The sequence below is a fragment of the Mirounga angustirostris genome, unplaced genomic scaffold, assembly GCF_029215605.1.
Source record: "Mirounga angustirostris isolate CCGP_5_RB_7025 unplaced genomic scaffold, mMirAng1.0.hap1 SCAF_10, whole genome shotgun sequence".
Classification (NCBI taxonomy): Eukaryota; Metazoa; Chordata; class Mammalia; order Carnivora; family Phocidae; genus Mirounga; species Mirounga angustirostris.
The window spans coordinates 116,345,206-116,357,564 of record NW_026991718.1 but is presented as its reverse complement, the minus strand read 5'-3'; the positions used below and the strand labels follow the sequence as shown (position 1 = coordinate 116,357,564).

The window sequence follows — 12,359 nt, the reverse complement described above, 5'->3', positions numbered from 1 at the left end:
GTGTAAGTACCTTTCACTTCAGAGTCACCTGTCCTGGAGAACATTGCTTACTTCCAGGACTGTCTCGGGTCCTCGGGCCACAGGGAGGTCTGGTCACAGCCATAGTCATCCAGGTTTTGGAGAAAATGGGCAGCCCTCTCTAAGGAGGGTCTAGATGGTGTTCATGAGCAGGTCTGAGCATTTGTTGTTTCAGAAAGCTCCATCAGCTCAGGACCCAGGCCTCCAGCTCCTTGATGCAGAACTGCTCTTGCCGGGCCAGCACCTCATTATTGAAGGTTGCACAAGGGTGGCTTCCCCCATGGTACAAGTCTCCATCCAACCACAGCCCAAACTGGCCACTAAAGAGAAGAGGAAAATCTCGGCATGACTCACTCCTGGATGTTGGCCTTCCAGGTCTACACCATCAGCCTTTGGCCTCACCATGACCACAGCTCAGTTTTGCCTGTTTCATCTTCCCTTAAACTGATTTATATCCAGAATTGTTGGGAACTCCACATGTTGTTCCCCATAAGATTTGGAGCATTTTTTTTATAGTTAAATGATTTTAATAAATATATACAGTGGTGCACCACTGTCCCCAGTCCAGTTTTAGAACATGTGGAACATTTTAAAGATGGCAATGCTTAACCAAAGGAGTGAACCTTAAGGCATGGACTCAGCCCAAAACATTTCAGAAAGCATCCATTCTGATCCCCTCATTAGACAGCAAACTAGGCTGGGCCTGGGAAGTGGGTTACTGCAAATCAGCAATGGCTTGTATGTTCTGTGCCAAACTGTCTCAGTAGAGGCTCTTCAGGGAGCTGGGAGAGCAAAGAACTTGCCTGGTACTAGTCAAACACCGCTTTCATCTTTGCCCTCAAGTTAAGATTTATTCTGCCTGAATTTGGAGGTCTCACCAGGAATAAGGCTAACTTTTTCTTCCTAACCCACTCATCCCCCCAACACACACACACACACGCGCGCGCACACACGCTGGTTTCCTGGGCAGATGCCTGCCTTCCTCCAGTGAGCTATGTTACCTGATCTAGCCTCCCATCCCTTGACTCTAGCCTCATCCAACCATGCAGAATGCTGTTCCCCAAATCACGTGCATTCAGACTAAGCTGTCATCAACTGTAAACACTTTGGAGGGTAGTCCATGCCATTCTACCCCCTCGGTGTTTAGAGGAGGCTTGAGGGGTTTGACTGGGGGACTAGGCAGCACCGGGGCCATGTTGAAGGGAAAGGCCTGGAAGTTCACCACTAGCTTCATCTTATCTGGGGCAGCTGTAGCCCAGCATTTCTGGATGGGGGAGGGACCAGAACACAGACTACCCCAAGACTCCAGACCCTGGGAGGACTGAGACACGCACCTGCCGCTGCCCATCATCAGTGAATCCAAGTCTCCTTTCACAAAGAAAGAGTTGCTTCCGGTCCACTTGAAGACCTGGGATGACAGGAGAAAAGCTGGGTTACTGGGGGAGTCCTGCCCTTGCAGTTTGGCTCCACACCACTGGGTGGCAGTGTCGTGGAGGGAACGGAACATCCAGGCCCAAGCCCCAGCTAAGCGTCGGGAAGTACCCTGGCCCCTGAGGAGATTTCTTTCCATTCTCCCCAGATTTCATCTCCTCTTGCCTTCCAGTCTGAGTTCCCACAACCCCAAGGACCCCTGTTGTAGAAACAGACGAGAACTCTCTAGCATCCTGCTTGCAAAGCTGGAGAGAAGAGGGGAAGTTCCTGGTCAGGAGCTAGGCCCTGATTCTGCCATGAGCTGTTTCCTCCTCTCTCCCTGGAGCCTGCCCACTTCCCCGCACTGCCTCATACTCCGTTCTTTAGCAGGTCTTGTGGGCCCCACCCCAAAGACACAGCCAGACTACCCCCATTTCTGTCACGTCTATCTCCACTTGTGCCCACCCAATCCCCGCCACAGTCACTCCTCGCTAGCTCACAGCCTCCTTACTTGTCCCTGCTTCCAGTCACCTGCCCACAGCCCATCCGCTCTGCCTTGTGATCAGTATTACCATTCCTCTGCCTAAAGCCCTCCGAGGGCTCCCCGCTGCAATGGGAATACAATCCAGCTCCTCACTCCAGCCAGAAGCCCAGCCTGCTCTGACTGCTGCTTTCCTCTCTGACCTCTTCTCCCCCTTACTGACTTCACTTCAGCTACCCTGGCCTTGCTGTCCCCGGGACACCCAAAGCTATTCCTGCTTTAGGACCTTCACACTTGCTGATCCCTCTACTGAGGATGCTCTTCCCCCAGATCCTGAAATGGCCCACTTCTCATCTTTCAGCCCAAATGTCATCCCAGAGAAGTTTCCTGGGTCACCCTGCCTAAAGTAGCCCTTCCTCCCAGGCCCTGTTTCCTTTTCCTCAGCATTTAGCACTCTTTGAGATGACCCTGTTCATGTGCCAATGTGTCGTTGCTTAGTCCACTGCCGTGTAAGGTCTGTGAGGGCGGTCTTAATTCCCAGCAATATTCCCAAGACATGGTATAGATGTCTGTTGAATGAATAAATTATTCAAGAGTCAATTGGGCTAATAAAAATATTTCTAGAAGGCCACAAATGTATAGCATATTACTGCCTGTAATTAGTTGTTTTAAAAAAATGCTATGAGCAGCCAAAGGGTTTTTAGCAAGAAAACAGACTAATAAAATAAACCCTGGGCTCAGAAGAGATAAGATAATATTAACAAGTGACCATGAAAAGACAGAACCATTCAATTCCTGCTCTACTTTCATCGAAGAATGTGACCTTCAGACTTGAAGGAGTAAGATAAACATTGCTATGGAAGAAACGACGACCCTGTTCATGGTGCTATTTGGAATCACCATCAAGGAGCCACTGGGAATTCATAAAGAACACAAGAGGTGTCAAAAGACCAAAGATAGGCAAAGATTACACAATTAAAAACAAAAACAAAAACAGAAACAAAAAAAACAAGATTCCATAACGGGGGCTGGGAAGACAGCCCTTCTAAAAATAATTCATCTCATTCAACAATTTAAAAAAAATTTTTAAATTTTATTCATTCATTAATTTATTTATTTTTAGCATTTAGTACCAGTCACTTTTATGTACTGGGTGGAATGGTGAATGTAACAGACAAAAATTCCTGCCTTCATGGGACTCCCATTCTAGTTGGTGGAGGCGGGTAACTAAGTAAAATAAATAGACTGTTAGGTGGTGAAAAATGCTAAGGATAAAAAAGTAGAGAAGGACAAGAAGGGTTTTCAAAGAATGGAGTGTTATAAATTTAAATTAGTTGGTCACAGAGGGCCTCTCTGTGATGGTGACATTTGAGCAGAATCCTAAAGGAGGTGAGACCTGAGCCATGTGGTTGGTGATCCAGTAGAAGGCAATCTAGGCAGAACAGCATATGCAAAGGCCCTGAGGTAGGAGCAGACCTGCATGTTTAAGGACCAGCTCAGAGCTCACTGTGGCTAGAGCAGAGTGAGGGAAAGGAAAAATAACAAGAAACAACATAAGAGAGAGGCCAGAAGATGTAGGGCCTTGTAGGTTGTTATATATATTTTTAAGATTTTATTTATCTGAGACAGATAGCAAGAGAGAGCACAAGCGATGGGGCGGGGGGTGGCTGTGGCTGGCGGTGGGGAGAGGGAAAAGCAGGCTCACCATTGAGCACGTAGCCCAATGCGGGGCTCGATCCCCGGACCCCGAGATCATGACCCAAGCCAAAGGCAGATACTTAACCAAGTGAGGTTAAGGCCTGAGCCACCCAGGCTCACAGGCCTTGTAGGTTATTATAAAGACTGGCTTTTCTCCAAGAAAGAAAGCCATTGGCAGCTTGGAGCCAAGGAATGACATGCTCTAACTTACCTTTTAAAAGGAACACTCTAGGGGCCCCTGGGTAGCTCAGTCTGTTAAGCGTCTGCCTTCAGCTCAGGTCATGGTCCTGGAGTCCTGGGATCAAGCCCTGCATTGGGTTCCCTGCTCAGCAGGGAGTCTGCTTCTCCCTCTCCCTCTGCCCCTCCTCACAACTGCTCATTCTCTCTCTCTCTCTCTCAAATAAATAAACAAATAAATAAAATAATCTTTAGGGGAAAAAAAAGGAACACTCTAGCTATTGTGATGACTGAGGTGGAAGCAGGGAGACCCTTCAGGAGGGCATAGCAGGAACAAGGACAAATAATGATGCTGGCTTGAACCAGGTGACAGCAAAGGACATGGTGAGAAATGTTGGGTTCTGGATATAGATAGAGAAGGCAGAGCCATCAGGATTCATTGACAACTCAGGTGTAGGGTGTGACAGAGAGGAATCAAAGACCCCAAAATTTCTGGTCTCAGCAGTAGGAAAGATGTAGGTGTCATTAACTTCACTGGGGAAGATGGGCAGGAGGAGCAGATTTGGGGGCAAAGTTAGGAGCTCGGTTTGGGACCTGTGAGGCTTGAAATGCCGGGCTTGAGGTCCAAGCAGAAGCTCTAGGTAGTAGTTGGATATATGTCAGTTTCGAGTTCAGGGGTAGAGGCCATCAGCACGAGACCTTGAAAAAAATGAGGGTAGAGAAGAGACAAGAACCAAAAACTTTGCTCTGGGACCCTCTGATGTCAAAAGGTTGGGGAGGTGAGGAGGAATCAGCAAAGGATTCTGCCAAGGAGTAGTCAGTGCAGTAGGAGGAAAATCCGAGAACTTTAGAATTCCAGCATGTGAATACAGGAAAACAAGTGGTAATTAGAATCCAGCACGGGTTTACTAGGAACAACGGACCCCTTTCCTGTTTCCTGGAAAGATTACCAGGCTGGCTGATGGAGACAATGCAGTAGATACCTTGTGTTTTGCTTTTAGCAAAGAGTCCGTAGCTCCTTGTGACCTTGTCATGGGACCAAATAATTGTGTGTCTGAGTCTATCTGTAGGTCCTTGGTCCATGCATTGGAGGGGAGGTCTCTCATAGCAAACAAAAACACCTGGGACTAGTTCTTCATCCATTGAACGAGTATATCGTGAGGGCATGTTCTGGCAGTGCAGACACACTCTGACCCCCTACCCATTCATCTGTTGGGTTCCTAAATGGGCATTGTCTCCTTTCCAATTACTGTGCCTTTGCACATGCTCCAAGAAGACTGCTCCCCATGCCCTTCATCACCTGGTGATCTTGTTTGTCCATCAAGCTCCAACTCAAGAAGCTCCTCCTCTAGGAAGTCTCCTTTGATCTCCCCACTCCCGTTTGATAGAGGTGCTCTTCCTTGCAGTTTCTTCCACAGCCCTTATCGCTCTATATTGTGATCGCCTCTCTTCTGCAAGCCAGAGAGCATCTCCGTCATTTAGAGGGGTAGCCTAGCGCCATGCCTGAGTTCAAGCCCCAGGGCCTGTTTCTGCATCTCATCCTCACCACTGACTAGCAAGTCACTCGACCTCTCTGTGCCTCTGTTTCTTCAACTGTTAAGTGGGGCCGATAATAGTATGTCCCTCAGAGGAGTGTTGTTATGATTAAATGCGCTAATTTGTGAATGTCTCAGAATAGTGCCTGGCAGGTGGTACACTAGTGCCCAGTTAGTTGCTACTATTTTTATGAGGAGTAAAAGTAGTGCACTTCGTGCCAAGCCTGCAGCGCTCAGTCGTTTTATTCAATAAATAGCTCAGAGATGGAAAAGTTCTACATGGGAGCTGCTGGCAACTGACCATCCCCCTCCCTCCTTCTAAAGCTCTACCCTCCAGCAGCAAGTACCCTCTGTCTCCACCAGTCTTGGCTCTGTCACTCACCCATCTCCTAGTCACCAGTCACCGTGAATTAGAGGCTTGAGCTCTGTCTCACCCTCCTCTCCTCCTTCCTCATTCCTGCAGTGTCCTTGGTGAACTTCGCCGTCTGCACGGACCCATCCCGTGCCTGCCCTCAGCGCCCTTCCTTTTCCAGTGCAGGGGACTTCTTACCCCCATCTCAGCCACCGTCCCCTCTGTTCACACCCAGGAACCTGTCCTTCCTAGTCTGTTTCCAATGGCCCTCTCTCTTAGATCTTATATTCCAACACGTGGCTCGACTGGTGTCCTTGCTCCAAGTCTCTGACCACAAGGCCACCTCTCAACTGTTGTTTTCGTCTTCGTCTCATTGTCCTTCAGCCTCCCTGGCTGCCCTTCCCCACTGATCCAGACTAGGTTCTGTGGTCCATTTTACATTTCCACTCCCTTCAGCTTCCGCTTCCCTCTCTCGCTTGGTCACACCACCTTAGCGGAAGCCCCATCCTGGAGAAGCCCTCCCAGCCACCCTCTCCACGCCGGAACCAAGGAGCCGAACGTAGCTGGCGGAAAAACACCAGGGGACTAGATTGCCTTTAAGCTGACGCTCCCCACTTCCAGTTCACGCTGCCTAGCTGTCCTTCTGTTTCTCTGGTTCTCTCCGGTAGGCCTCCCTCTCCACTCCCGTAATGACGATTTGACACCTTCTCTCTGCTCAGTCTGTACACTCTCTCCCCCAACCTCACTCTTAGCCGATGACCTCAGCCCACCTTCCTAAGAAGACTGAAGTCACTGGATGTGTCTGTCTTCCTCTTCCTACCTGTACACCCACAGATCTACCTGCACTTGGACCCATCTTGCCTTCGCAGGCTGCTCGGGTGAGCAAGACCCCTCTTCCTTTATGAGCCAGTCTGTGGTCGCCAGGGACCTACTGAGCACTGTAAGAAATGAAGATGAACAGGGCCAAGGGGGATGCGCTGCCCACACTGGCCTGTCCCATTCCTTCTGTGGAAAGATGGAGAGATACAAGGCACCCCAGCATGGGGGATAGAGCTAGGGGCCACTGGGGCCTCAGGATCTTTGTCATAGCCCTCCTCCCCCCTCCCTAGGAGGCTGGGAATATCACCTTTAGCTGTGGGGAGAAGGAGAAGAGGAATGTCTCTCCGGTACCATAGAAGCTTTTGCTGAGTCGAATGGCCAAGGAAGAGAAGGCTCCGAACATCTGGAAAGCAGAGGAGCTTGCTGCGGCAGCTCGCGGGGAGAGGAGGCAACCCCATTCTCCAGGCTTGGTAATATAGGCTCACCTAGCTGGGCGGGGAGCCTGGGACAGAGCTGGGGGATGGGGAGGGCCGCGTGGGCCCATCAACGCGTGTCCTTTCTCCCCAAGGAAGAACTCTTGCTGGCGTCTTCCTACTTTTTCTTAAACGTACCTTTTTTATAAAAGTAATCCTTGTAGAAAAGTATTAGAAGTTACAGACAAGCAGAAAGAGAAACTAAAGCCATATTCCAATTCCCCCTTCTGCTCTCCAAGGTAACTATTCTTAACGTTTTGGTGCCTTTCCTTCCAGCATCTGTTTAATGCCAGTCTATATGTTCTTATACAGAAAACCAGATCCTACAGTACATCTGTGTTTTTTGGGTTTTTTTTTTAAGTTTTATTTATTTAAGTAATCTCTACACCCAAGATGGGGCTCAAACTCACGACCCTGAGATCAAGAGTTGCACGCTCTTCCAACTGAACCAGCCAGGTGCCCCGTACCTGTGTTTTGTAAGCTGCCTCTCCCTTCACGTTTTTTTTTTTTTAAAGATTTTATTTATTTATTTGACAGAGAGAGAGATAGCGAGAGCAGTAACACAAGTAGGGGGAATGGGAGAGGGAGAAGCAGGCCTCCTGCCAAGCAGGGAGCCCGATGCGGGACTCGATCCCAGGACCCCGGGATCATGACCTGAGCCGAAGGCAGACGCTTAACGACTGAGCCACCCAGGCGCCCCCCCTTCACGTTTCTTTATAAAAGTTCAAACACACAGAAAAGTAAAAGCATGGTACAGATACCCTCCATGTGTATTCAAAATTGTGAATGTGTTCGCCATATTTACTTTCTCTCTCCTTATATTTTTTGGTGTTCTGTCTGACAGTAAGTTGCAGATATTATAACCCATTTACCCCTAAATGGTTCAGCTCCTAAGAATGGGGATTTTCTCATGTATGAACACAATACTATCATCTCACCTAAGAAAATTAACAGCAATTCCATAATGTTATTTAGTATCTAGTTCATAATACATTTTCTCCATTGGCACAAGAGTGCCTTTCATATCCTGCTTTAAGAACAAAAACTTGGGGCACCTGCCAACTCAGTCGGGGGAGCATGCAACTCTTGATCTCAGGGTTGTGAGTTCAAGCCCCACGTTGGGTGTAGAGATTACTTAAAAAAATAAAAATAGGAACGCCTGGGTGGCTCAGTCGGTTAAGCGTCTGCCTTCAGCTCAGGTCATGATCCCAGGGTCCTGGGATCGAGTCCCGCATCGGGCTCCCTGCTCTGCGGGGAGCCTGCTTCTCCCTCTGCCTCTGCCTCTCTCTCTCTCTCTCATGAATAAATAAATAAAATCTTAAAAAAAAAAAATAAAAAATAAAGTCTTAAATAAATAAATAAAAATAATAAAAACAACACTTTTAGTAGGTATGGCTCTACATCATTTTTTCCCCCAGCCCTTGGTAATATTTCACTATGTCGCAGAACCATAGTTCACTTAGCCATTTTCTCCTGTGGGATAGTTGGTGGACTGCAGGTTTTCCCTCTTATACTGAGTGTTGAGGGGCAGAGGCAGGACCACTGGGAGGCAGCCATGGGGAGTAGGTTTTGGCTTAATGTAAGGAGTCACTTCCTCATAGTCAGCAGCATTCTGCCAAGGAAGGGGCTCCATCCTGAGGAAGTGAGCTCCGTGGCCTTGAGGTGGAAAGTCCTTGACTGGCATCATCTTGAGGATGGAAGGAGCTCCTGCCCACATGAGGGTCCTCAGGGACCCTCGAGATCTCTCCCAGCTCTAACATGTTCCTCCCATGGAAGAGCACTTGAAACCAGCATCTGCCCCCCTCCCCTGGCCCCTGTCTAGAGGGCCTGGCAGAACACCCCCCGGCCCCCCCACATTGGCGAGACCACAGGGATCTGAGACAGCGCCTTCCCAAGGTCTGTGGCTGCCTCCTCAAAGCCAGCTTTTACTCTTAGCCCCCAACCAACAGGGGGATGTTTTCAAAGCATCAATGGATCATGAAGGTGCAGATCCTCCACTGAAGATGTCTCCCCAGTTGATTATTTGTTCACCTCTGGCCCGCCTCCCCATTAGGCCTGTAGCTCCAAGAGGGCTGGAACCACTTCTGTCTGGACCTTGCTCTTGTCCACATCTAAGCTCGCACATAGGCGGTGCTTAACGTACATGTGTTAAATGGATGAATTAGGGGATGAAGGAAGGAAGGAATGGCTCTGAACGGGGGACGTCTCTATGTCATCATCATTGTCCCTTACATGTGACGGGCTATCCCCTCTGCCTCCCGGCCCTGAGGCTGCCCTGGGGCAGGGCCCGCTGGTGTGTGGTCGGGCACCCCCAGGGCTTCAGGCTGGGGCCCCGGGCCCAGCTCACCTGCCCATCCTGGTCCCTCAGCACCAGCAGCACCGGCCCACTGTGGCCTTCCATCTGCCTGTACAAGCTCCGCAGGCTGAAGCCATCTCTCGACGTGCAGAAGGCCAGGCTCCAGGGATGTCCGGTGACTCGTGGGGGGAGGTGGAGGCTGAGCTAGGGACAGGGCTGGAGGTGAGCAAGGATCCCCGTCCTCCCCCGCTCCTTCCCCCCATCCTCAGGGTCCCAGAAGGGCTGAAGTTGGACAGGACCCACTCACACAAGCATGGTGCTTTATGGGTGCCACAGGAGTTTACCGTTTCCAAGGGCCCCTTAGAGAGGGATTATCATTCCCATTTTACGGTTGAAGAAAATGAGGCTCAGGGAGGTGAAGCCACTTGCCTAAAGCCCACACGGGGAGTAAGTGGCAGAGCCAGGATTTGAACCAAGGTCAGGTCTCCCTCAGGACTCTCTCCCCTTGGTCACCTTGGTCCCTACAGGCTGGAGAATAGATGAGATGCTGAATCCCTCCCCCTAATCCTCCCTACCTCATCCTTCCGCCCGCCCCCCCAGCTTTGGTACATAGCCGGAGTGACCCCAGGTGTCCCTGGACCTGGCTGGGGTAGGGCAGGAGGGTGGGACCCTGAGGCTCCTGGCACTGTGCCCGAACCTGCCTAATCTCCGAGGCTCCTAGAACCTGGCTGGCTTCTGCCAGTTGGGGCCCCACGGGATCTTCCGGAGCAGGAGCTGAGACGGGGGCCGGGGCTGGGGCTGTCTCCTCTTCCTCCTCCTCACCCTCCTCCGCAGATAGAGCGTCATCCACCTGGCTGGGCTGTGAAGACACCAAGAGGGACAAGGAGACATTGGCTTCCATGTCTCCAGAGCCCAAGAGCCTCGGCTGCCTCACCACCCCTGCTTAGGCCCCTGCCACCACCACCCACCCCTGCCTGTGACCGGCTCCCGTCCTGGCCCCTGCCAGCCGAAGGTCGGAGGTACACATGCCCATCAGATGTGGCCATGGACTCTGTGGTTTGTCTGCCTGCCTGCTCTAGATCCAGAGTGGGTGCCAAGGATCAAGTTCTAAGCTCAGGGGCAGGAGAGAAAGGCAGGAGGCAGCCCGGCCCAGCCCAGCCTTGCGAGCTGTAACCCTGTGTCTGCACCCGAAACAATAATAATAATATCAACAATCATAACAATAATGATACCGGTAGTGGCCGATGTTGGTCAGCACACCCTGGGCCAGGCCTGGCTGAGTGCTCGCTGTGCATGATCTCTCTGTATTTTCCCAAGAATCCTAAGAATGTTCTCCTTACTATCCTGATTTTACAAAGAAAAAAAATGAGGGCCAGAGGCTTCCCTGTCGGCCAGGGAGACAACGCGTGTAGCAGCTGAGAAAGCACGGGCAGGTTTGTGTAAGATGTGTGTTCATCCACGCAAAGGTGTGTATCAGCTTAAAATAGACTTGTGTTGGCAAATCAGTGTGAGAGTGTTGAGTAACTTTGTGTGTTTACCTGTCAACATGTTTGTGAGTGTGAGTTGGGATTGTATAAATATGTGTGTGTGTCAGTGTGGATGTGTCTTGGTTTATGCATTCATTCAGTTGAGCTTCCACTCTGGTCCAGAGGGTATGTGCATGTGCGTGTGCGTGTGTGTATACACATGCACCTGCGCACAATGACTTGGGGACTTTTCATAAGGAGAGGCTCCTCCAAGATGAGAAATGACCAGGACACTGCTTTCCTGTTACCCAGGTTCAGGCCTAAGGAAGGGGCCCTAGCTGCGTGGGGCTTCTGGACAGAGCGCCATCTGGCTGGAGACAGCGGTCTATGCTTGTTAGGGTCTCAGGACCATGGGGTTGGGGCTCCGGGGTTCCTGAACTCTGAACTCTAGGCCAGCTGGAGAGGGACTTGGAAGGGAACAAAGCACCCGCCTGCCTCCAATCCTAGCCCAGACCCCACCCTGCCAGAGATCTGGCCTCCCCCACCTTCGCTGGCCTGACTCCCCAGCCCAAGCTGGGCCCCTTACCAGCCGAGTGTAACGCCAGCGACCTTTCATGCTGTCCGGGGCCCCAAGGCTGGTGTAAGAGTCCTCAGCCCTCCCAGGGGGAGGGAGTACTGCGGCCCGGCGAGGCCTAGAAATGAGAGGGAGAGGCCTGGGGCACACCCTGCTAGCTCCGGGCCACCTAGCTGCCCTTTGCTCTCTCCTGTCACTCCCAGGACTAATCATCACTGGGTAGGTCTGTGAGGTCAGCTACCCTTGGCATTCAAAGCCTCACTTGGAGTTAGCAACTAACACGCATTAAATTAACCCAGTAATTCTAGCTGATTCCCTTCCATCTCCCTACCCTTCTGGAAGATTGGCCTAGGGATTCTGGCCCTTTGGGCAGACACGCCTGAGCTCCAGGCTGGGGGTCTGGAGCCTCTGGTTCTCTCTCTGACCTTGTGTAAGTCCCTTGCACCCTTGGGCTTCAGTTTTCCTACATGAAACATGTTGGACCAGACCATCTCAGAGGCCCTCACAATACTGACTGCAGGCAACTCAGTTCCCTCTGTATTATAACAGAAGCTCGAAAGGAGCCAAGCCTAAACCAAAAGAACAACAAATGAACAAAATCTTCATTTTTTTTTAAATCTTCATTTTTCTAATTTAAAAAGTAAGGCATGTATATTATAGAAAGTTTGAGGAATCTAGAAAAGAATTAAGAAAGATACAAAAATATTCATGATTTCATCTCTCAGAGATAAGCTTTCAACACTTAAGTATATTTTTTCCAGTCTGTTTCATTTATTTAATACATATACACATATTTTTATAAATAGATCATACCATGTATAATTTTATAAAGTGCCTTTTCCACTTAAAAATGAGAATTTTCCAATGACATTCAGCACCCTTTGAACACATGATTTTTAATGGCTACATATTGTTTCATCATAGGATGTATCATTTATTCCTCAACTGTTGGACATTTTGTTTGCTTCTAATTTTCTATGATTATAAGCAAAACTGTAGTGAAATTCCCTGCTCATAAATCTGATTATATCCTTTATGATAAATTTCAAAAGTTGAATGC

At 49.8% G+C, this 12,359-nt stretch overlaps 1 protein-coding gene across 2 annotated transcripts; it reads right to left on the bottom strand.

The window, feature by feature from the left end:
- Positions 1-202: 202 nt before the first annotated feature.
- Positions 203-11,341, bottom strand: TLDC2 (TBC/LysM-associated domain containing 2). 2 transcript variants are annotated; one of them, XM_045885731.1, is made up of 6 exons: positions 11,312-11,341; positions 9,957-10,118; positions 9,311-9,463; positions 6,798-6,893; positions 1,353-1,426; positions 203-338 (listed from the first exon to the last, which is right to left on the bottom strand). In XM_045885731.1, exons 1-6 carry the CDS (start codon positions 11,339-11,341, stop codon positions 203-205), a joined length of 651 nt encoding a protein of 216 aa, XP_045741687.1. The 2 variants fall into 2 exon arrangements, with proteins under 2 accessions (XP_045741687.1, XP_045741688.1); XM_045885732.1 differs by lacking the exon at positions 6,798-6,893.
- Positions 11,342-12,359: the final 1,018 nt, after the last annotated feature.